The sequence below is a fragment of the Stegostoma tigrinum genome, chromosome 11 (assembly GCF_030684315.1).
Source record: "Stegostoma tigrinum isolate sSteTig4 chromosome 11, sSteTig4.hap1, whole genome shotgun sequence".
NCBI classification, from domain to species: Eukaryota; Metazoa; Chordata; class Chondrichthyes; order Orectolobiformes; family Stegostomatidae; genus Stegostoma; species Stegostoma tigrinum.
The window spans coordinates 53,765,479-53,788,554 of NC_081364.1; the positions used below are offsets into that span (position 1 = coordinate 53,765,479).

General features: G+C 42.8%; 1 protein-coding gene across 13 annotated transcripts in view; it reads right to left on the reverse strand.

The window, feature by feature from the left end:
* Window positions 1-23,076, reverse strand: part of appl1 (adaptor protein, phosphotyrosine interaction, PH domain and leucine zipper containing 1) — a 171,487-nt gene that overhangs the window by 95,623 nt on the left and 52,788 nt on the right. For 6 of the 13 annotated variants that reach the window (XM_059649964.1, XM_059649963.1, XM_059649961.1 and 3 more), the window contains one exon: window positions 297-395. In XM_059649964.1, the coding sequence (XP_059505947.1) occupies window positions 297-320 (24 nt within the window). In that variant the 5' untranslated portion in view covers window positions 321-395. Of the gene's footprint in view, window positions 1-296; window positions 396-7,207; window positions 7,298-7,591; window positions 7,674-7,694; window positions 7,811-23,076 lie in introns of those variants that run through there. The other 7 variants (XR_009446505.1, XR_009446504.1, XM_048548263.1 and 4 more) reach the window with 4 other exon arrangements.

Sequence of the window (23,076 nt, forward strand, 5' to 3'; positions counted from 1 at the left end):
TCACTACGTTTTCTTTTGGGAACTTTAAGAAAGTTTGCTGTCTGCATTGTCCCAAGTATGAGGCTGGATGATGAGTAGACATAACAAGAATAAAAATGCAAAGGACAAAGGAAACTGTAGGATGGGAATCATGTAGACATATTAAAATATTCAAGAAACTTGACTCTAAATATACATATTGTACAACGTAGTTACGGAAAACAGTTAAAGCTATTTGCCATTGTATTGCAGCACACGACATTTCATTTTATGCAGATCGCCAGTAACTGATGTCCTAGTCTGATAATTTATGATACCTGTGCATCATAAATCCTCTTCATGGCGTTGTAAAGTTGGTTGGTATAGTTTGAGATGGCAGCAGCATCTTCTTCAAATACTCCCAGCAGTGAGCGTGTCTATCCAAAAATTTGAAGAAGTAAAAGCTGAGATTGTCAATATAAATATCTGGCTTTTGAAACTATAACTCATGTACATTAAATCAATACATCTCTATCACGTAGCAACAATGCAATTGAACTGTTTAATTCAATAAAACACACTTGCATTATCTACAGCAAGGATCTGCTGGGATTAATAGGCAAGAACCAAGATCATAGTAAGAACTACTACTTGCTACATAACCAGCTTACTTCACTTTCTTTCTTCAAGTTGATGAGAATGTTGGAAGGATCACATTCTGGAAGATATGCTAATGAAAGTCCTTTGCATTCTCTGGTAGATTTAAATGTTAGCACAACACTTTTTGAAGGGCAGTAAAGTTCACTTTATGTACTAGAAGAAACTGAACTCTCTATCAACAGCTAAAAAAAAATGCTCTAATGTATTTTACTGTTGCTGTGAGACCTGTTATGTTCAAACTGGCTCCCGTAATACCTATATTAAAATGGTGACCTAATTGGTCGCAGCAACAGTAGAAACACTTTATGATCTCTCAACCAACCAGGTGGCCAAAATGTACTTTGGCATCATTGATCATATGATCATTTACCACTTACTGCTTCTGAAAACAATTTAGTAATTTTAAATGTTCCAGCATCCTTCCATCTATGAAAAATGACAGACAAGCAGCAAACAAAACAACATTTGACAGGATGTCATTTTATACCATAGAGCAGTACAGCACAGGAAGAGGCCCTTCGGCACTTGTCTGTGCTGAATATGATGCCATTCTAAACTAATCTCATCTGCCTGCACATGGTCTGTATCCCTCTATTCCGTAGTTGTTTATGTTTATGTCTGAATGCCTCTTAAACATTGTTATCACATCTGCTTCTACCACCTCCCTTGGCAGTGCATTCCAGGCACCTATCATCTTCTAAGAAAACTTGCCTTGCACATCTCCTTAAACTTTCTCCCTCTCACCTTAAATCTATGCCCCCTAGTGTTTGACATAGTCCCTGGGAAGAAGACTCTGACTGTGTACCTTATCGATGACTGTCATAAAATTATAGGCTTCTCAGAAGTTGTCCTTGGCCTCCAACACTCGAGTGAAAAATAATCCAAGTTCATCCAACCTCTCCTTATAGCTAATCCACTCCAATCTGGGCTACATTCCTACTAAACCTCTATTTGCACCTTCTTCAGACCCTCCACATCGCGGCTGCAGAGTGGTGACCAGAACTGTACATAATACTTCAAACATGGGCTAACTAAAGTTTTATACCAAAATAGAAATTAGTGGAAAAGCTCTGCAAGTCTGGCAGCATCTGTGGAGAGAAATCAGAGTTTAGGTTTTAGGCTGAGTGACTCTTCCTCAGATTTACAGCATCCACAATTCTTTCAGTTTTTATAAAGTTTTGAACAGCTGCAATGTGACATACCAACTTATATACTCAATAATCTGACCAATGAAGGCACACATGCCAAATGCCTTCTTTACCACCTTATTCACTAATGTTATCACTTTCAAGGAGCTATGGATTGGCACCCCAAGATCCCTGCGTATATCAATGCCACTACGGGTTCTGCCATTCGCTTAATGCTTTCCTCTAGCATTTGATTTCCCAAAATTCAGCACCTCACACCTCAAACTCCATCTGCCATTTCGCCAACCAATTTTCCAACTGATCTATATCCCGCTGTATCCTTTGACAACCTTCCTCACTATCCACAACTCCTCCAATTTTTGTGTCATCTGCAAACTTGGCAATCAGAACACCTACAGTTTCATCCAAATTGTTTATATAAATTACAAACAGAGGTCCCAGCAGTGGTCCTTGCGGAACACTGCTGGTCACAGATCTCCAGTCAGAAAAAGCACCCCTTCACAACTACCCTTTGTCTTCTGAGGAAGGGTCACCGGACCCGAAACATTAACACTGTCTTTTCATTCATAGATGCTGCCAGACCTGCTGAGCTTTCCCAGCAACTTTGTTTTTGCACCCTCTGTCTTCTATGACCAAGACCAAACCCATTTTGTATCCAACTTACCAACTCAGCAGGGATCCCATGAGAGTTAATCTTCCAAACCGGCCTACCATGACACAGCAATGCACACTTTTGCTGACAGAACATTTGAAAGGCAGGTAATGTAAAAGTGCTGCATAGTAAGCACTGTAGATTGTTCTGGCATTGACATCCTCTATTGCCTAGCTACTGGCACTGACCGTTGTGGAGGCACATGTCAGCAGACAGGAGATGTTGTCACTTTACTCTGATTAAAATGTCTAGAAGTCACTAACTGATGAAAATGTCCAGAATTGGCATGCAACACTTGAAAGAATCAATGAACCAAGAGCTTTGGGCATCCTACCAATCCAGCTGACTCACTATATAGAAATTTGTTGAACATGTATTCATCTTCCACCCTACACACATACCTAAACCAAAGTTACTTATATCTGATAACCTTGAAAAAAAAAACTTGGAAGCTCTGCTTTTGAAAAGACTGAGATTGGTAATTTGTTCTGCCAGTTATGCCAAGGAGGTGCCATAGAAAATGAAGAATCATACCCGACTCAAAACATCAACGATTGTCAGACCTGCAGAGTTTCTCCAGAATTCTATGTTTATTTTAGAATTTGTGAAAAGACAAGTTGTCCCTGATAAACCTGGTTGGACTATTGGATACAACAGAAAATTCAATATAGTGCAATAGATTTTATATAAACTTTCAAAAAGGGTCTTAATAAAGTAATGCAGTTTCAAAGTAAAGTAATACTTAGTAAAGTAACAGACACATTAGGAAAATAGAAGTACTGGGATAAAAGTAGCAGTGGTAATGCGGGTAAAGCACAAAAGACAATAGTGATGAATGAATGATTTTCTGACTTGGGTTATGTAATGGGGACTGCAGGGATTATTATTATTATTATTATTATCATCATTAAGGCCATTATTTTTCTTTTTGTACAACTAATCTGGACTTGGGTGCAGTAGTGTTTACAATTTCAAAAATCCTGCAAGGTATAATCTTTGCAACATAGCGGATGGTAATAGACACTGGGGACATAAACAGACAAGTGAAATACAAAGAACAAAGAAAATTGTACTGGATATGCTGCTATGTGGGCTGTTATCAGTGGTAATGGATGTGCTGCTGGGTGTGCTGGCATAATTGAAAGTGCTGCTGACTGTACTGGTGCTGCCATTGGAACCGGGTGTGCTGCTGTGCGTGCTGGTGTCATCAGTGGTAATGGACATGCTGGTGGGTATGCTGGTGTCGCTCGTACTGGATGTGCTGCTGGGTGTGCTGGTATCATCAGTGGTAATGGATGTGCTGCTGGGTGTGCTGGTACTGCTTGTGGTATTGGATATACTGCTGTGTGTACTGGTATGACTGGAAGTGCTGCTGTGTGTGCTGGCGCTGCCAGTGGAACTGGGTGTTCTGCTGTGTGTGCTGGTAATATCAGTGGAACTGGACTTGCTGCTAAGTGTGCTGGTGTAATCGACGGTACTGGATATGCTACTGTGTGTGCTAGTGACGTCGGATATGCTGCTGTGTGTGCTGGAGTAACTGGAAGTGCTGCTGTATGTGCTGGTGTTGCCAGTGGCACTGGACGTGCTGCTGGGTGTGCTGGTATCATCACTGATACTGGATGTGCTACTGGCTATGCTGGTATCATCAGTGGTACTGGATGTGCTGCTGGATGTGCTGGTGCTGTCAGTGGTACTGGATATGCTGCTGGGTGTGCTGGTATCAGTGATACTGGATGTGTTGCTGGGTGTGCTGGTATCATCGGTGGAACTGGACGTGCTGCTGTGTGTGCTGGTATCATCAGTTTTACTGGATGTGCTGCTGGGTGTGCACAGGAACAGGCCCTTTGGCCCGCCAAGCCTGTGCCAATCCAGATCCTTTATCTGAACATGTTGCCTAATTTCCAAGGATCTATATCCCTCTGCTCCCTGCCTATTCATATATCTGTCTAGATACATCTTAAATGACACTATCGTGCCCGCCTCGACCATTTCCGCTGGCAACACATTCCAGGCACCCACCACTCTCTGTGTAAAGAACTTTCCACGCATATCTCCCTTAAGCTTTTCCCCTCTCACCCTGAAATCGTGACCCCGTAGTAATTGAGTCCCCCAATCTGAGAAAAAGCTCCTTGCTATCCACCTTGTCAATACCTCTCATGATTCTGTAGACCTCAAACAGGTTCACCCCTCAACCTCTGTCTTTCTAATGTAAATAATAAATAATCCTAATCTACTCAACCTTTCTTCATAGCTAGTGCCCTCCATATCAGGCAATCTCCTGGTGAATGTTCTCTGCACCCTCTCCAAAGCATCCACGTCCTTTTGGTAATGTGGCGGCCAGAACTGTACGCAGTATTCCAAATGTGGTTGAACCAAAGTCCTACACAACTGTAACATGACCTGCTAACTCTTGTACTCAATACCCCCTCCGATGAATGAAAGCATGCCAGATGCCTTCTTGACCACTCTATCGTACTGAGTTGCCACCTTCAGGGTACAATGGACCTAACACCCAGATCTCTCTGCGTGAACTCCCAGATCTTTCTGTGAGCACATTCATACTGGGATGACTTAATTTAAAGAACTGTTAGGTGATGGGGAACAGAGAGTGTTTTGAAGAGTGGGGACTCAACATTAAAGCAACCTGGGATGCATATCCAAAGTCTCCCAGGGTGGCAGGACCAGTTAAGAAGAAAATTAAAAAAGCTTAACGCATGCTTGATTTGACAAACAGTGTTATTTAATTAAAAAAAACACATTTTCACAGATCACTAGCTAGGCTTCAGCTAAGTATTATGAAGTTCTGGGCACCACACTTTTGTAAGGACATCAAGACCTTGTACAGGGTACTGAAGTGGTTCAGCAAGTAATATAATCCACAAGGACTTCAGATACATTGAGAAATTGGAGCAGTTGGGAATAATCTCTTCAGAACAAAGAATGCTAATCTGAGACCCAATTGATGTAGTTAAAATTGGCGTTTTGATAGAAGAAATAAGGAGATAATGGGTCGATTATTAAGGAATAGGTTTTGAAATTGTAGCAAAAGACAGGGAGGATATTAACAGAAATTATTTGCAGGGAAGGCAGAAAGTATACAAGGGGGAAGTAAATACAGAGTTATCAGGAAATATTTAGATAAAACAGGATATTCAAATGGACTACTAATACCAGCCAGTTTAGCTGATTAACCTGCTTCTGTGCTGTATATCTGTGCAATCTGGAATGCACTACTTAAAAGGGTGGTCACATCATATTCCAACACAACAGACATGCATTTGAAAGAAATTCACACGCAAGATTAAAAGGCGGCGGCCGGAGTAAGAGACAAAATCAGGCAGCTTTTCCCAAAGTGACATGGACATGGACATAGGAAGCTCAATAGGAACAGCAGGGTGTGGGGTATTTGTAGACTGATCGCTAAAGGTGGCAGGATTGGTTAACATGATAGTTGTGAAGGCATACAGAACAGCTGCCTTTATCAGTTGTGGCATTATTAATAGATGTAGGGAGATTTTGTTGGAGTTGTATAAAACTTTGGTTAGGCCAAAGTAATACTGTGTGCAGTTCTGGTCACCACACTGAAAGAAGGACATGACTGCACCATTGGGGGTGCAGAGAACATTCACCTGGATGTTAACTGAGATGGAGTATTTTAGTTATGAAGAGAGGCTAGATAAGTGCAAGTTGTTTTCTTTAGAGCAGAGAAAGAGGTGTAAGATTTTGAGGGGCATGAACAGGATGGATGGAAGGCATCAGTTCCTCTTAGTTCAATGATCAATAACAAGTTGATAGCAGAAAATTTAGAATAGGTATGAGGATTTTTTTTCACTCAGGGAGTGGTGGCATCTGGGATGCATTGCCTGGAAGAGTAATTGATACAGGAAAGCTCAGAATCTTTAAAAAGTACTTGGATGACCATTTAATGATATGACATTCAAGGCTATGGGCCAAATATAGCAAGAGGGACCAGTGTATGAAACAAAAACAACATTGCCTGAAAAACTCAGCAGGTCTGGCAGCATCTGTGAACTGAAAAGCACCAAAGCACTTAATGCTGCCACATAAATAGATGTATGTCTTTCTGTAGTAAGTAATATAAGAACCTCATATTTTTGATCTAAGAATGGCTTCAGTTTGCACCCAGGCAATTCCCATATGTTAACTGCAGAATGTTGTATTTGCTGTGTGTTATTTTGAATAATCTTTAAAGTATAACATTTTGGTGCTGCTATATTTAAAACAAAAAAAATCTTAGTTTACTGTTAAGGCATGACCTGTTCCCTATTGTTTGCAAGTTGAGTAGTTTAGAATTTCAGCACAGAGAAGGGTCATTCAGCATAGCATAGAATCATACAGTACAGAACCTTTATGACCTATTGAGTCTAAACTGACAAAAACTACTCAAAAGAACTGCGGATGCTGTAAATCAGGAACTAAAACAAAGTTGCCGAGAAAGCTCAGCAGGTCTGGCAGCATCTGTGAAGCTTAAAACAGAGTTAACGTTTTGAGCCTGGTGAAACTTCTCAGAACTGAAAGAGGTTCTCATATTACTCACTACAGAAAAACAAACATCTACTTATGTGGCAGCACTAAGCCTTTTGGAACCACGGAAATCTACTGTAATAAAAAGGAAATGTCACTGACAGCTTGCACACAGCACGATCCCACAAACACTGAGATTTACAATCAGAATGTGTTTTTAATGATGGCTGTTGAGGGTAAAACATTGCTTACGACATTAGAGGAGAACTCCCCACCTATAGCGACATGCGACATCTAGGCTCACCTGAGAGCAAAACGAACTTTGTCTCAATTGCCAGCTTTTAAGTGGCCGCCCAGTTTCCGCCAGCGGGATGTGAACCTTTTGACTGAGATCAGTAGGATCAATGAGCCACTGCTATCACAGCAACCTGAGCCCACTGATATACCCTTAAAAATTAAACGGGCAAAAGGCCGGACAATTATGCAGAGGTTGTCCAGAAAAACGCCGCTTTAGATTTGAGTAAAATACAGGCAGTACAAGACCAGCCTTCGTAACGTTTGTCTCTGATATCCCCGTAAGTTTCACCCCAGGTGTTCCTTATCATACAGCAGATTTTTTTTACTCAGTTCAACCACCGTTTCTCACGCCTCTTTAGCAGTGGACATTCCAATTAACATGAAGAGTTACATTAGAGGTGAGTGGGCCTTTGCCCGACCTGCTCAAAGGCTAACATCTGATCGAGTGTCAGCGATCCGCCTGAAACTGGAGGGTCGGCTGCATCGATTTGTACCTGCGGGCTATCTTCCAAGGTCTCCTCGATGGGCAGTTTTTCGATCCCCAACATCTCTGCGGCCTCCCCGCCTTTCGCTGCAAACTCCAAGGCGACGAGGGATGTCGGCTCGGTCAGAGAAGTCCCGCCTCCGTCGGCTTCGCCCACTGATTGGCTGTTTCCACAGCCACTCACCAACATCAACTTCCGTTGTGAGCAGCGGGTCCAGCCGCTTCGCAGGAGCCGGGAGGCTGATGATTTGGGTCGAGACCCTTCTTCAGAAGTGTAGGCCGAGGGGCTACGTTTGTGACAAAGTGGGTTGAGTTTCTGGTTTACTGCCCACGTTTACAAGTGCTTAAGTGATCTACAGGAATGGTTCGAGGGCTGAGATGTTCCAGTAGTGAGGTCTGGTTGCAGAAGTTGGGAAGGAAAACAGAAATTGCTGGAAAAGCTCAGCAGGTCCGGCAGTATCTGTAGAGAGAAATCAGTTGACGTTTTAGATCCAGTGATACTTCCGCAGGACTTACTTAGACAAGTTGGGGGATTGCTCTCTTTTTAGGGCGAAGAATTGTGAAGGGGCTGGATAAAGTAGATGGGGAGGTAAGGGCCAAGAATGAAAGGGCGTAGATTGAAAGTGATTTGCCAAAGGTGAAAAATGTGATTGAGAATAAAGCTTTTTCATAAACTGAGCATTTTGGTTGTGAAAGGAACGCAATGCTTGAAAAACTGAGGATGTCTGGCGGCATCAGTGGAGAGAAACAGTTAACGTTTTGGGTCTGTAATGACTTTAGAATTGGAAAGCTGTGAGAAAATGGTTGCTTCTTTTGGCAGAAGCAGAGGTCCGAAGCAAAAGTTGTTAAAGGTGCAGAAACAGAAAAAGAGCTGTAAAATGTATGGAAATACCGGAGTGAAAAGGAAGGAACAGGTCTGCTATACTAAGAGCAAAGAAGACAGAGGGTATGAAATGCACTGCCTGTAAGTGTTCTGGAAGCAGGTTCAGTTGAGCCATGCAAAAGGAAATCAGATGATTATTTGAATAGAAATAATATGCATGGATATGGCTGATAAGCATGAAGCTGGCACTAGCAATGATGTTCCTTTGAAGAGCTGGTTAAGACAAGATGGGCCAATGACTTCCTTTTGCACTGTAACACTTCTGTGATTCTTTGCAACATATCTCCACATAAATTAGTGTCAGCCCTGTACAGAATGCTTTCTCTGTATATACTGTTTAGTGCTAATGAAAACAGCTCATGTACTCTGAGCACTGTGGGACATGCTGAGGGCACGACCTGAGCAGAACTTCTGCAGTACAATCAAAACCTTTCCAACTTGATTTATGTGAAGTTTGGAGTAGCAAGAACTGCTATAGATAGGACACTCCCTCCAACCTTGTGTGTAATACAGCCCTTTTTAATGTTATTTGTGGCATGTTGCTGTCACTGGTATGACCATTATTACACACTTTGGGATTCAGTTAGTCACTTGGTGTTAGATAGGGAGTTTCAGAACTTTGCCTAAGTTACAATGCTATAGTTTCAGTCAATGATCCAAACTTATTCTGCTATTCTGCTTCTGCCCCTCTCTTTCTCATCTTCTGTTTCTGCCACACTGGTCCTGCTTCTGTTTCTCATCCTGTGTTTCTCATTTACTCTTTAAGATTCCCTATTTCTACTCTCTCAAACGAGAATGAGAAACAGTGAATGACAAACAGAGGGGCAGATAGTGGCAGAAACTGATGGACAGATACAGAGAATGTTTCTGCCCCTCTGTTTGTCATTCTCTGTTTCTGCCGCTATCTTTCTGCACCCCCCCCCCCCGCATTCTGTCATTCTCTGTTTCTGTCCATCAGTTTCTGCCACTATCTTTCTGCCCCCCTGTTTGTCATTCTTGCTGAAAAGGAGATACAGAAGATGAAAAACAGAGGGGCCGAAACAGTATAAGGAACAGCATAGCAGAAACAGAGGATGAAATACGAAGGGGTAGTAACCGTGGATGAGAAATGGAGAATGAGAAACAGAGGTGAGAAACATGGGCAGAAACAGACACATGGAAACAGGTGCAGAAAAGGAGGATGAGAAACAGTGGTACAGAAACAGGATGAAGAAAAGAGGTTGAGAAACAGAGGGGCGGAAACAGAGAATGAGGCACAGGATGAGAAACAGAATCAGAAATACATGATGAGAAACGGGCAGAAACAGTGGCGCAGAAACAGATGTGAAACAAAGGAGCAGAAACAGAGGAGGAGAAACAGTGGAGGAGAAAGAGAGAATGTGAAACAGAAGGGCAGGAACAGGGGATTGGAAACAGGGGCACAATCAGAAGCTGGCAAACAGGTGCAGAAACAGGATGTGAAACCTGAGGGGTAGAAACACAGGATTGGAAACAGGATGAGAAACTGAAGGGCAAAAAGGAGTATGAGAAACAGAGGTGCAGGAAAAGAGAATGGGAAACAGAGGATGTGAAACATAAGGGCAGAAACATTAATGAGAAAGAATGAGAAGCTGTGAATGACAAACTGAGGCGTAGAAAGGGAGGTTTTGAAACAGGCGCAGAAATTGAGGATAAGGGAAAAATTTTGTGAAACAGAGGGATGGAAACAGAGAATGACGCTCAAGAACAAGAAAAAGAGGATGAGAAACAGTGGTACAGAAATGTAAGATGAGGAAAAGAGGTTGAGAAACAGAGTGGCAGAGACAGAGAAAGGCGCACTGAGGATGAGAAACAGAAACACAGAATGGGAAATGGAGTGGCAAGAAACAGCAGTGCAGAAACAGATATCCTGGAAGAAAGGGGCAGGAACAGAGGATTGGAAACAGGGGCACAGTAGGAATCTGGCAGATAGGGGGGCAGACACAGGATGTGAAACAGACATGCCAAACCCAAGGGCCAGAAACACAGATTGAGAAACAGGTGCAGGAACAGAGGATGTGAAACCAGATGGGCAGAAACACAGGATAAGAAACATAGGGGAAAAATAGAGAATGAGAAGCAGAGGATGGGAAACACAGAATGTGAAATAGAGGGGTAGAAACAGAAGATTGGAAACAAATGGGCAGAAACAGATGGCGAAAAAGGTGAGGATGAGAAACAGAGGATCAGAAACAGGGGGGAATAAAGTAAGGAACAGAGGAGAAGAGACATAGTAGGAACTGCAGATGCTGGAGAATCTGAGATAACAAAGTATACAGCTAGATGAACACAGCAGGCCAAGCAGCATCAGAGGAGCAGGAAAGCTGACGTTTTGGGCCTAGACCCTTCTTCAGAAATGGGGGAGGGGAACGGGATTCTGAAATAATTAGGGAGGTGTGCTTGGGCTGGAGGGGAGTGTGGAGTAGACAAGGAAGTCATGGAGAGAGTGATCCCTCCGGAAAGCAGATAAGGTTGGGGAGGGGAGAAATATCTTTTGGTGGTGGGGTTGGATTGCAGATGGCAGAAGTGTCGGAGGATGATGCGTTGGATCCGGAGGTTGGTGAGGTGGTACGTGTTGATGAGGGGGACTCTGTTTTGGTTGTTATTGTTGGGAGGGGGTGTGAGGGATGAGTTGCGGTGAAATGTAGGAGATACGGTCGAGGACGTTCTTGACCAGTGAGGGTGGGGAAGTTGCAATCCTTTAAAAACAAGGGCATCTGAGATGTTTGGGAGTGGAATGCCTCATCCTGGGAGCAGATGTGGTGAAGGCGAAGGAATTGGGAATAGGGGATGGTATTTTTGCAGGAAGGTCGGTGGAGGGAGAGTTCGAGGTCGCTGTGGGAAGTCGGTAGGCTTGAAATGGATATCAGAAATGTGGGAGACATGGTCGAGGGCGTTCTCAACCACTTGGGGGGTGGTTGAAACAGACTTGGAATCAGAGGGGCAGAAATAGTCACAAATTGAAGTGCAGAAACAGAGGACCAGAAACAGAAACAGACTTTGAGAAATAGAAGGGCGTAAGATGAGGATGAGAAACTGTGCTGCTGAAACAGAGAATGAGAAACAGACAGAGTAACAGAAACATAAGTTTGGAAACAGAGGGGCAAAAACAGAAGATGACAGAGCAGCAGAAACAGAGGATGTGACACAGTCATGTCAAGCCATAGGGGCAGAAAGAGATAATGAGAAACAGACAACCAGAAACAGAGGATGTGAAACCGGAGGGGTAGAAACATAGGATTGGAATCACAGGCACAGAAACTGAGGTGTACAAACAGTATGTGAAACAGAATCAGAAACAAGAGGATGAGAAACTGAAGGGCAGGAAGGGAGGATGAAAAACAAAGAATGTAATAATACAGTGGGGCTGAAACAGGAGCAGAAACAGCGAATCAGAAAGGAGTTGAGAAACATAGGGTCAGAATTACAGGATGAAGAACAGAAGAGCAGAAACTGAAGCAGAGGGGCTGAAATAAAGAATGGGAAACAAGGATGAGAAACAGAGCGGAAGAAACAGTGGTGCATACCGAGATAATTAGAAACAGTGGTAGAACGAGAGGATGAGAAAAAGAGAGGGGCAGAAATTGAGGCACAGCAAGAGAGGTGCAGGAACAGAGGGTCTGAAACAGCTGGGATGAAATGGTAGGGCTGAGTCAGAGGACTGGAAACAGGGGCACGAGCAGAAGTTGGCAAACAGAAGGGCAGAAACAGTGGATGTGTAACAAATATGCAAAACCACAGAAGCAGAAACAGCATGCAGGGAAACCCTCATGGACTTGATGCAATAACAAGACACTGGCCTGTTTAGAAAAACAAATCCTTTATTACAAAGCAAGTACAAGCTGTGGAGGATCACTGTACTCAGCCTGGCACAGAGTGCAGAGTCTCCTGAGCGGTGGACTGTCCTCGCTTTTTATACCTTATCGAGCGCATAGTACATAAAGCAATTTTACATCTCACAATGGCGTGATACGTGAAACAATCACTACATCAGACAATTACATGACGCACAAACAATTACTACATCGAAACCATAAAGAGAGCAGGATACAGTATTGATCGTTTGTGAAGTGACTGCTAATGGCAGGAGGCGATTTCAGGTTGCCAAAGTGTCTGGCTTGAACAAAAGTCAGTGCCTTGGCTCCTTTAGCAGAAACAGAAGTTACATACTTTACAGGATTTCAGAAGTCTCTCACCTTTACAAATGCTTCCGACCTAATCTTATTTGAGACAGTTTCTACATATCCCTGTGCAGGAAGATAAAGACTTACAAAGTTTATACCTAATTCTATTCAGGCAGGAAGCTTAAGGCAGTGTCTTTCTACCTATGTGTAGGAAGATAAGGATTTACTAAGTTTTACACCTCATTCCAGTTGGGCAGGAAGTTTTAAGGCAGTGTCTGCATACCTCTGTGTAAGCAGATAAAGAGCATTAATTTATAGCGAATATGGAAATCAATGGGATGTTATCCCAATAACATGTCAATGGGGAAATGGAGCGTGGCGACAGGAGCGTGGGAAACAGGGCACGGGAAACAGAGTGTGGGAAACAGGGTATCGCAGAGCGCAGGAACCGGAGTATAGAAACGGAGTGTGGGAAGCAGAGTAAGGGATAATGGTGCATACCGATTGCCTCACTGTTATTCTCAAAACAAAATGACAATATTCTATGACTTCGGAGAATACTTATACTTTAATCTAATCCTCCTTCTGCATTTTCTGCAGAAGATTGTATGGCAGGTGACTTCAAATGTTAAGTGTAGTGTGTTGTTATTAACTTTATTGTGATTAATTTGTGTTCAGGCTATTCATTGGAGTTGGTGGTGGAATATGAACCACTGCTGTCATTAAAAAGAATGAACTGAAATTGATCATTGCTGTCGAGTTTTTGCATTTGTCGACCATGTGGTTGCGTTTATTCAGATACTGTACCTTTTATATCCTGTGGTTTCTTTTGAAGGCATAAATGTATTACTTTTCCGTGGGTATCAAATGCCGTTTCCCGAGCCAGGTCATGTTGCCAGTCCTCAGATGGTTGCAAAGCTACTCAATGTTTTTGTAAAATGTCAATGTCTATGCTCCTCTGCCAACATCATTTGAATCTACTGCCAGTGGTTTTCCAAGTGAATCCACCTTTCCCACTAGTCTTCAGTCATCATCGTTCTGAGAGGTTTTGCCATTTATTGTCAACAAATTGTTAACTACCTGAATGGTATACATCTGGTTCCCTTGTCCTGGTTGTGCCTGAGCTCATGTGTGTCAGATTCCTACTTACTGCATGTTACTGAAAGTAAAATCACGTCGTTACAATTTTACATCTTGCACTCATCATAACAAACAGAAGAATACCAAATTGCAAACAATTTATTGGCAGGCAAGAGCTGTGCTTACTGGTGGCAAGCTGAGTCTAGATTAGATTAGATTCCCTACAGTGTGGAAACAGGCCCTTTGGCCCAACAAGTCCACACTGCCCCTTGAAGCATCCCACCCCAACCTGTCCCCTATAATCCACACACCCCTGAACACTACAGGCAATTTAGCATGGCCAATCCACCCAGCCTGCACATCTTTGGACTGTGGGAGGAAACCAGAGCACCCAGAGGAAACCCACACAGACACGGGGAGAATGTGCAAACTCCACACAGACAGTTGCCTGAGGCTGGAATCGAACCCAGGTCCCTGGCGCTGTGCGGCTGTAGTGCTAACCACTGAGCCACTATGCTGTCTAGTGGCCATGGAAAAGGCAACTAAGAAGTACAGGCTTCCCAAGCTCTCGGGTGATCTGGAATAGGGCACAATGCTTTAACTTTTTATCCTTTCACTTGCAGAAAATGGATCCATAATTGTGAACATGTCACATCTAGCAAATGTAAGTAAATATTAGTTACAAACCCAACTGATCGTACACTTAGTGTTGTTTGAGGGTTTATATTTGCATTTGAAGCAATTCAGAAGAGGGTTCATGTCACTGATTCTTTAAGTGAAAAGTTTATCTTACAAGGGAAGAGAGACCCTCTCTGATGAAGGGTCTAGGCCCGAAGCGTCAGCTTTTGTGCTCCTGAGATGCTGCTTGGCCTGCTGTGTTCATCCAGCTTCACACTTTGTTATCTTATGAGGGAAGATTGGATTGGTTGAATCATTGCACTTTAAAAGCCTCAGAAGTGATTTTACTGAAACATATAAAACATTCAGAGTCTGACAGGGTCGATACTGGGAAAATATGTCTTCTAGTTGTGGAATCTAGAGGTTAGAGGCACAGTTTAAAACAAAAGGGTCTCCCATTTAAGATGGAGGCGAGAAGGAATTTCTTCTCTGAGCCTTATTAATCATTGGAATTCTTTTCCCCAGAGAGCAATGGATACTAAATTGTTGAATATACTTTGTTACTTAGTTATTTAGAATTTTGATTGACACAAGAGTTAAGAGTTGTAGCAAGGACAGGCAGGAAAGTAAAGTTAATGCAACATTAAGATCAGCAATGATGATGATATCAAATGGTAAAATGTTCTCGATAGAATTAGTATTATTTCTCAGGATTTCATGATTTTATTCCTCTAGCTGGAAAAACATTTTTTTGGAACTTTCTAAATCTCTATTCGTTTTTCTCTGAAACAGTCAACTGCAAAATAAAAGATCAATTTGCAAACTTACACAGCTAATGCAGAGATTGATCTGTCAAGAGCACAATTCCGCAAAATGGGTGTGAAGTCTCCAGTTTTCTGTTGCATTATCACTAGTTCATTGACTCTATTTCAAGAGTGTTGGGTATCCTCAGGCTACGTGAGTATAGGGACTAACAATATAACACAGATTACTCTGTTCCTCATCTAACAGATGTATCCACACGAATTGCAGAAAGAGCTTTTTGGCAGCAATCAGCACAGGAACCCTCCTGAGATGCTGCTTGGCCTGCTGTGTTCATCCAGCCTCACATTTTATTATCACAGGAACCCTGTTTTTTTTTTCTGAAGAAGGGTCTAGGCCCGAAACGTCAGCATTCCAGTTCCTCTGATGCTGCTTGGCCTGCTGTGTTCATCCAGCTCTACACATTGTTATCTCCGATTCTCCAGCATCTGCAGTTCCTACTCTCCCTTTTATAGCAAAGGAACCCTGGTTGTTTTACTTCTCTAGCTAGTTATATTTCCCTAATTGTTATTTAGATTGAGATGAGCTAATGCATTACAAACCATTATCAACCAGGGGATCTTGCAAATCAAAGTCAACTGTACAGTACGACACCAAATGACCCATCAGAGGTGTGGAAACTAATTGATAAGGGCTTTGTGCTGAGATGGAACAGGCTACACAGGTCATTTCATAGTCCACTGCATTAAACTGTGCCTACAGGAATAGTATTCATCTTGCATGCAACTTCGAAATACACCTGGAACAAAAACAGAAGTTGGTGGAAGAGCTGAGCAAGTTTGGCAGTGTCTCAAAAGGAAAAAATAATCAGTTAACGTTTTGGGTCTGGTAACGTTTCCTCAGGGCTGGTGGTAGCTAGGAAAATGTTGGTTTATATGCAGAAAATAGGGGGGAGATGAGGTAGGATGTAAACAATTGGATAAAACATTGAGCCCAAAGAGAGAGAAGAGCAGTTTGACAGACAAAGGAGTTGATAATGATTTGGCGAGGAGGGTGAATAGCTGTTAATGGAGAAGATTAGTGACTGACAATAGGTAGTGTGTGATGGCAGGGTATGTGAAGAAACTTTTCTGATGAAGGGTCTAGGCCCAAAACGTTAGTCTTCCTGCTCTTCTTATGCTGCTTGGCCTGCTGTGTTCATCCAGCTCTACACCTTGTTATGTGATAACAAGTCTTGGTATATGCGTTAGGGGACTAGGACATGGGAGATTTAAGGCCCTAAAATTATTGAACTCAATACTGAATCCAGAGGGCTGCAGGGTCCCCAAGTGAAAAGTGAGGTGTTGTTTTTCCAGCTTGTGCTGACTTTCACTGGAAACACTGCAGCAAACCAGAGACACAGATGTTGGCAAGGGAATAGGGTGGTATGTTAAACTGGCAACGGGAAACTCGGTGTTTTTTGCAAGCCTTAACTCTCCCATGTCCCATCCCACTGCTCTACACACCAGGCCTTGTTATCACATACCCTGTTTCATGCTATGGTTTACTCCCCACTCAATACCCCTCCCTATTTTCTGCAATATAAACTGTTTTCCTAGCTACCATCAGTTCTGAGGAAGGGTCACCAGACTCAAAACATTAACTCTGACATTTTCTTCACAGATGCTGCCAGACCTGCGGAGCTTTTCGTGCAACATCTGTTTTTGCTCCTGATTTACAGCATCTGCAGTTCTTTCGATTTCCAGTTACACCAATTGCCTTGGGATCGCCATCAAGCCACTTGCCTGCAGAATTTATATTTGCTTCAGAAAGTCATCTGTAAACAGAGCTATAAAAACTGTTTCAGATGTACTCTCTGTAGCTTGTCTAGGACTGTTGTTTGATGCTTTACACGTGCTGCTTGTAAATCAAAGAACCTTATGGGCAGATAATGTTGTTAGCTGAAATAGTGACAGCACGTTACAGCCTTTGAGGAAAACAATTCACTACAGGTTAGCTGGCAGGCCATTCATCTGTTGCTTTATCATCAAAGATTACAGCTCTTTTCTCGATATTGGCTTCCCCTGCTCCCACCATTTGGGTTGCTTGACAACAAGACATGAACATGAGAACCAAAAGAACTGCGGATGCTGTAAATCAGGAACAAAAACAAAGTTGCTGGAAAAGCTCAGCAGGTCTGGCAGCATCTGTGGAGGAGAAAAAAAAGAGTTAACGTTTCGGGTCCAGTGACCCTTCCTCAGAACTGATTGTGGCTGGGAAAACGTCACTTTATTTGCAGAAAATAGGGAGCAGAAAATAGGGAGGTGGGTGGTGTAGGGACTAAACGATAGGATAGAGCCCAAAGAGAGAGAAAAACAGTTGGACAGACAAAGCAGTTGCTAACGATCAGGCTGGGAGGGTGAATAGTTGTTAATGGGAACCGTTAGTTACTAACAACAGGAGGTGTGTAGTGTCAGGCTATGTGGTAACAAGGCCTGGAGTGTGGAGTGGGGGGCTGGGACATGGGGGATTTTAGGCCCTAAAATTATTGAATTCAATATTGAGTCCGGAGGGCTGTAGGGTCCCCGTGTGGAAAATGAGGTGTTGTTCCTCCAGCTTGCACTGGGCTTCAGTGGAACACTGTGTAGCAAGCCAGAGACAGAGATGTTGGCCAGGGAGCAAGGCGGTCCATTGAAGTGGCAGGCAACAGATAATTCAGGGTCTTTTTTGTAAGCAGAACGTAGATGTTCTGCAAAGCGGTCACCAAGTCTACCGGTGTAGAGGAGACCACATTGTGAGTAGCGAATGTAGTAGACTAGATTCTTGGAAGTGCAGGTGAAGTGTTGCTTCACCTGGAAGGTATGTTTGGGCTCTTGGATACTGGGGAGGGAGGAGGTAAATGCGCAGGTGTTGTACCTTCACCGGTTTCAGGAGAAAGTGCCATAAGACTGTGTGGAGGTGTTAGGGGTGAAGGAGGTATGGACCAGGGTGTTACGGAGGGAATGGTCCCTGCAGAAGATGGACAAGGGAGGGGAGGGGAATATCTGTCTAGTGGTGGCCACTTGCTGGAGGTAGCGGAAATGGTGTCTGATGACCTTCTGGATGTGGATGCTGGTGGGATGGTAGGTGAGGTTAAGGGGGACCCAATTGCTGTTGCGGGAGGGAAGAGAAGGGGTGAGAGCAGAAGTGCGGGAGATGGGTTTGACCTGATTGAGGGCCCTGTCAACAACGGAGCTGGGGAATTCTCGGTTGAGGAAGAATGTGGACATTTTGGAGGCTCCCTTGTCAAAGTTGGCCTCATCTGAACATATGCAACGGAGATGGAGGAACTGGGAGAATGGAATCGAGTCTTTACAGGAAGTGGGGTAAACCCTCCCATGTCCCAACCCCTACCCCACACACCAGGCCTTGTTACCACATAGCCTGCCACTACACACCCGCTGTTGTTAGTCACTAACAGTCCCCATTAACAACTACTCACCCTCCCAGCCTGATCGTTAGCAACTCCTTTGTCTGTCCAACTGTCTTTCTCTCTATTTGGGCTCTATCCTATCGTTTAGTCCCTACCCCACCCACCTCCCTATTTTCTGCATATAAACTGACGTTTTCCCAGCCACCATCAGTTCTGAGAAAGGGTCACTGGACCCGAAACTTTAACTCTTCTTTTTTCCTCCTCCTCAGATGCTGCCAGACATGCTGAGCTTTTCCATGAATGTGGAGACTTTGAGGTCCAAGTCACTTTCTTTGTACTAAAGATCAATCAGCCATAGTGATACAGTAAGAGACAGAGCTGATCTGTCATTCCTGTATCCAAATACTACTGATGCTTCCAGGAACAGATGAAAGCCATGTGAAAATTCTTTGTGGACTGTTAATAAGCAGGCCTCAATAAATGTTGCTGGCTGGTAGATACTGGGCAATTGTGGCCTTTGCAGACGAGGCTTTGTATTCCTTACCACTTACTTCCTTTGTTTCACAGCGTTTCAATCCATCCTTTCCCTCTTGTAACACATTGGCTGCAGTATGAGCCAATTACGGCATGGAAATCCTGCATTCTTATACCTTAGTGGGCAGTGACTCCAATGGGCCATTGCACAATGTGGTCATTATAATAGAACACAAGTTATCCTTTCATGACAATGTTCATGTGCCCATGCAGCAGATGTCTTGGACAGCAGTGCAGAGTTAGATCTTTGATTTTGCTTTTTGCTTCCTTACTTTACGTCAAATTTCAATTCAAATCACGAACTCCTAAGTCTGCAACTGAACAGGAATGATGGCTAAAGGAAAATCGTCTGATCGTGAGGCAAACCTGCAATGGGTTATTTCCACACAAATGGGGAATGGTTGGTGTAGGTGCTGTGATGGTATCAGAGTCCTTGGTCATCCTTATAATGACTGAAAAGAGGGCATAAGCAGCTGTGATGTCAGTATTGACATTGGCATCACCGATTCCAACAACTCTTTCCACACTTAAACATCAAGGTGTCGCCTGAGTTGTACAATTGCTCTGTGCTGGAAGTCACTGTTACGTTCTGTCCTTTGTTGGATTGCTCACACTGTATTTCGTGGCTTTCATCCCTATATGAAGCATATGTCCAATCACATAGGAATAAAAAGCCATAGAACACAATGGAGATAAATCACGACAATGGTGACTCTGCACATACCTTTGTTGACTTGGCACAATTATCACAGGGGGCCATTGTAGAAATAGCTTAAAATTAGCTTACATATCACAGCAAGACAAATCTGAGCCTAAGGCCTGTAAGCCTCAATCTTGAATAATCCAATTGTCAGGCATTGTTATCCACAGTAATAACAAAACAAATTATGTGTACAGAGTGCCTTTAATGTAAAAGAAAGGCAAGGCACTTTACAGAACCAGTATGAAACAAAAATGAATCTAAGACACTTGAGGAAATACTAGCACAGATGACACCTTGGTCTTGGTGATGGATTCTAAGTCTTAAAAGGAAGAAATCAAGATAGAGAGGCAGGGAGGTGTGGGGAGGAAATCCCAGAGTTTGGATCTGAGGCAACTGAAGGCACAATTGCATGTAGAGAAACATTTAAAATTGGGGATGCACAGGAGGCCAGAATCAAAGGATACTATGGATAACAGATAATAGAGTTAGTGTGGCTGGACAATATTATAGGGAAAAGGAAGGACTAGGTCCAGGACGTACTCGAAAATCGAGATAACAAATTTTGAAATCAAGTCATTGCTTGACTGGAAAGTAATATTGGTTAGTGAGTGCAGGGATGATAAGGGAATGGGACGGGATACAAGTTAAGATGTGAAGACACACATTGTAGATTTCTGGATGACCTCAAGCATGTGGGAAACCTGCCAAGAGTGGACTGAAATGGTTGATTCTAGAGGCAACAAAGACAGAGAGATAGTTTGGGCAGCAATTGAGATAAGAATGCCTAAAGATAGCCATGAGGTGGAGAGGTGGAAATAAAAGGCTATAACAATGGAACATATGAGGTCAGAAGCTCAACCCAGCATCAAATGACACCAAGAGTGGGATCAAATGGGATCATCTCAGACTTCTGCCAGGAAGATAGGTGGCAGTGGTTGTTAGGGAATTGACTTTGGAGTTGAACTGAAGACAATGGCTTCAGCTTTCTCAATACTTAGTTGGAGGAAATTTCAATCCATCCAGTATGGATGTTGGAGAAGCAGTTCCATAATTCAGAAACAGCCAGTGAATCAAGAAAGCTGGAAATGAGGTACAACTGGGAGTGAATGCACACGTTAAAAAAAGACTTCTGTTTTTGGAAGAAGTCACTGAAGGTACAGTATATTAATGAGAAATAGGATAGATCCTTGAGGCATCCAGAAATAATGGTGCTACAGCAGGAAGATAAGCCCTAGCAAGTGACTCTGGCTACAGGTCGCGAGTTGATATCTGAATCAGGTGACAGCAGTTCTACGTAGCTGGATGAGAGCGGAGAATTATTGAAGAAAATGTTGTGGGTAACAATGTTAAAGATCGCAGGCATACTATGAAGGATGTGGAGAGAAAGTTTACAATTGTCATAGAAATATAGAATGTCATTTGTGTTTTAATAAGAACTCTACTAATTCTGTAGCAGGGCTGGAACCTTAATCAGACAGATTCAAATGTAGTGTTCCTGTGTTGATTTGGGAGACCAATACAGTATAGGACTTTGGAGAAGAAAATAAGATTGAGGGGACTGAGATGGTGGGATCAAGGAGAGGAGAGGGGTGGTGACAGCACTTTTAAATTGCGACAGAGTTGATATCTAAAGAGAGACAACTATTTACAACATCATCTAACATAGGGACTAAGGAGAGGTATTGTATGAACCATAGTTTAGGGGTAAAAGGGTAGGGGAAGAGGAGATGGATCTCAATGTGATGACCTATGGGAGGACATGAAGGGAGCTCAGAGAAACTACAGAAAGATTCAATTCACGGTTAGGGCAGGGGGCAGAGTTGCAGGGATGTTTGGTCAAGTGGACAAGTGGAAGGAAGGGATGAGGTAGAAGCAGCTGATTAGATGGACTTGACCTTCATGACAAATATGCTCATGAATTCCTTGCACTTAATGTTGAAGATGAAGACGAAGGAAATTGACAAAAGCTGCTTAAGAGGTTGGTTTTCAGGACAGAAAAGAATGTAGGGCTAATCTTTGCATTCCAAGGTGACACGAGAATAGTGATCATTAAACCACTAAACTTGCATACATGTGTTTATTAAAGCATGGTTTAACCAGACATTCAGATTAGAACCGAAACGCGTATTGTCAGGTTTTGTTTTAGATTTTTGTTTGCAACAAGGTTACATGAAAAATGATTATTCATCTATAACAAACCTGCATCATAACTGATTTTTGCTGGGAAAATGAGGCAAACAGACTCTTAAAATTGAAGTTTACCGCAACTATTGAAGATGTTTGGAAATTTCTCAACTATTTTCCATCTGAAGTATTGGACTTCTATGGCCATTCACTCTAGAGAGAAAAGAAAATATGTTTGTTTTCTTGTTTGAAAAACTAAACAAATTATTTACTTTGGTCTCTTCTCTTCATGGAGCCAGGCAGAAAGTGACTTCCTGCTGTTGATTCCTTGTATTTGTGAGCCACCTGAGAGTGATCTTCATTTTGTGTTTTCTTTGTGAGGAAATGTGACGAATTCCACTTTATGCATACCTACTGCACAATGTGTGAGTAGCTCAAGTGAAGTCAGAGAAACAATGGTCCTGAATTTTAACTTGTACTGGTTTTTCAAGCAGCATCATTCACTAAACCCATCCAGCTGCTTTGTACGTAATGGGATACGAGTCAGATGTGGTAATATCAAACTGCTTTACTTGGACTTAGCCTTGTACAATGCGCTGAAGATTTACCTTATGTAACGAGTTAAGTTCAACACGTTTCTTTCAGCTGTATATATGAGTCAAAAGTCCATTTAATGAAAAATATTGTTCAGGTATTTGTTCACCATCAGCAAGCAATCCATCACTAACACTACTGGAGATCATTTCTCATGTCTTCACTGCCAAATGCTAATGCTAGCCTGAGCAGGCAGATGATCAAATGCAGCTTTCCTTTTGACACTTCCTTCCAGCCCCATATTGGCTCTTGAACTGGAAGCTCCTGATACACCAGTTTAATATTTGATGGCAGATTCAACAAACTTTGTTATCTCGGATTCTCCAGCATCTGCAGTTCCCATTATCTCAGATTTAGATCCCATACTCTTCTTCCTGAAAATTGTAACCTTCTATGTATATGCAGAGATCTATACCAGGGAAGTCTGAATCCTCTAAAATAAATTCTTGTGCATATGTAAGAGATGATAACTGCCAGAGACTGCATTCATAAGGAAAGGTTCTGCAAAGCAGCAATGGGGGACTTAGGCATTGCTTATGCTGAAGAGGGCTTACTGTGGAA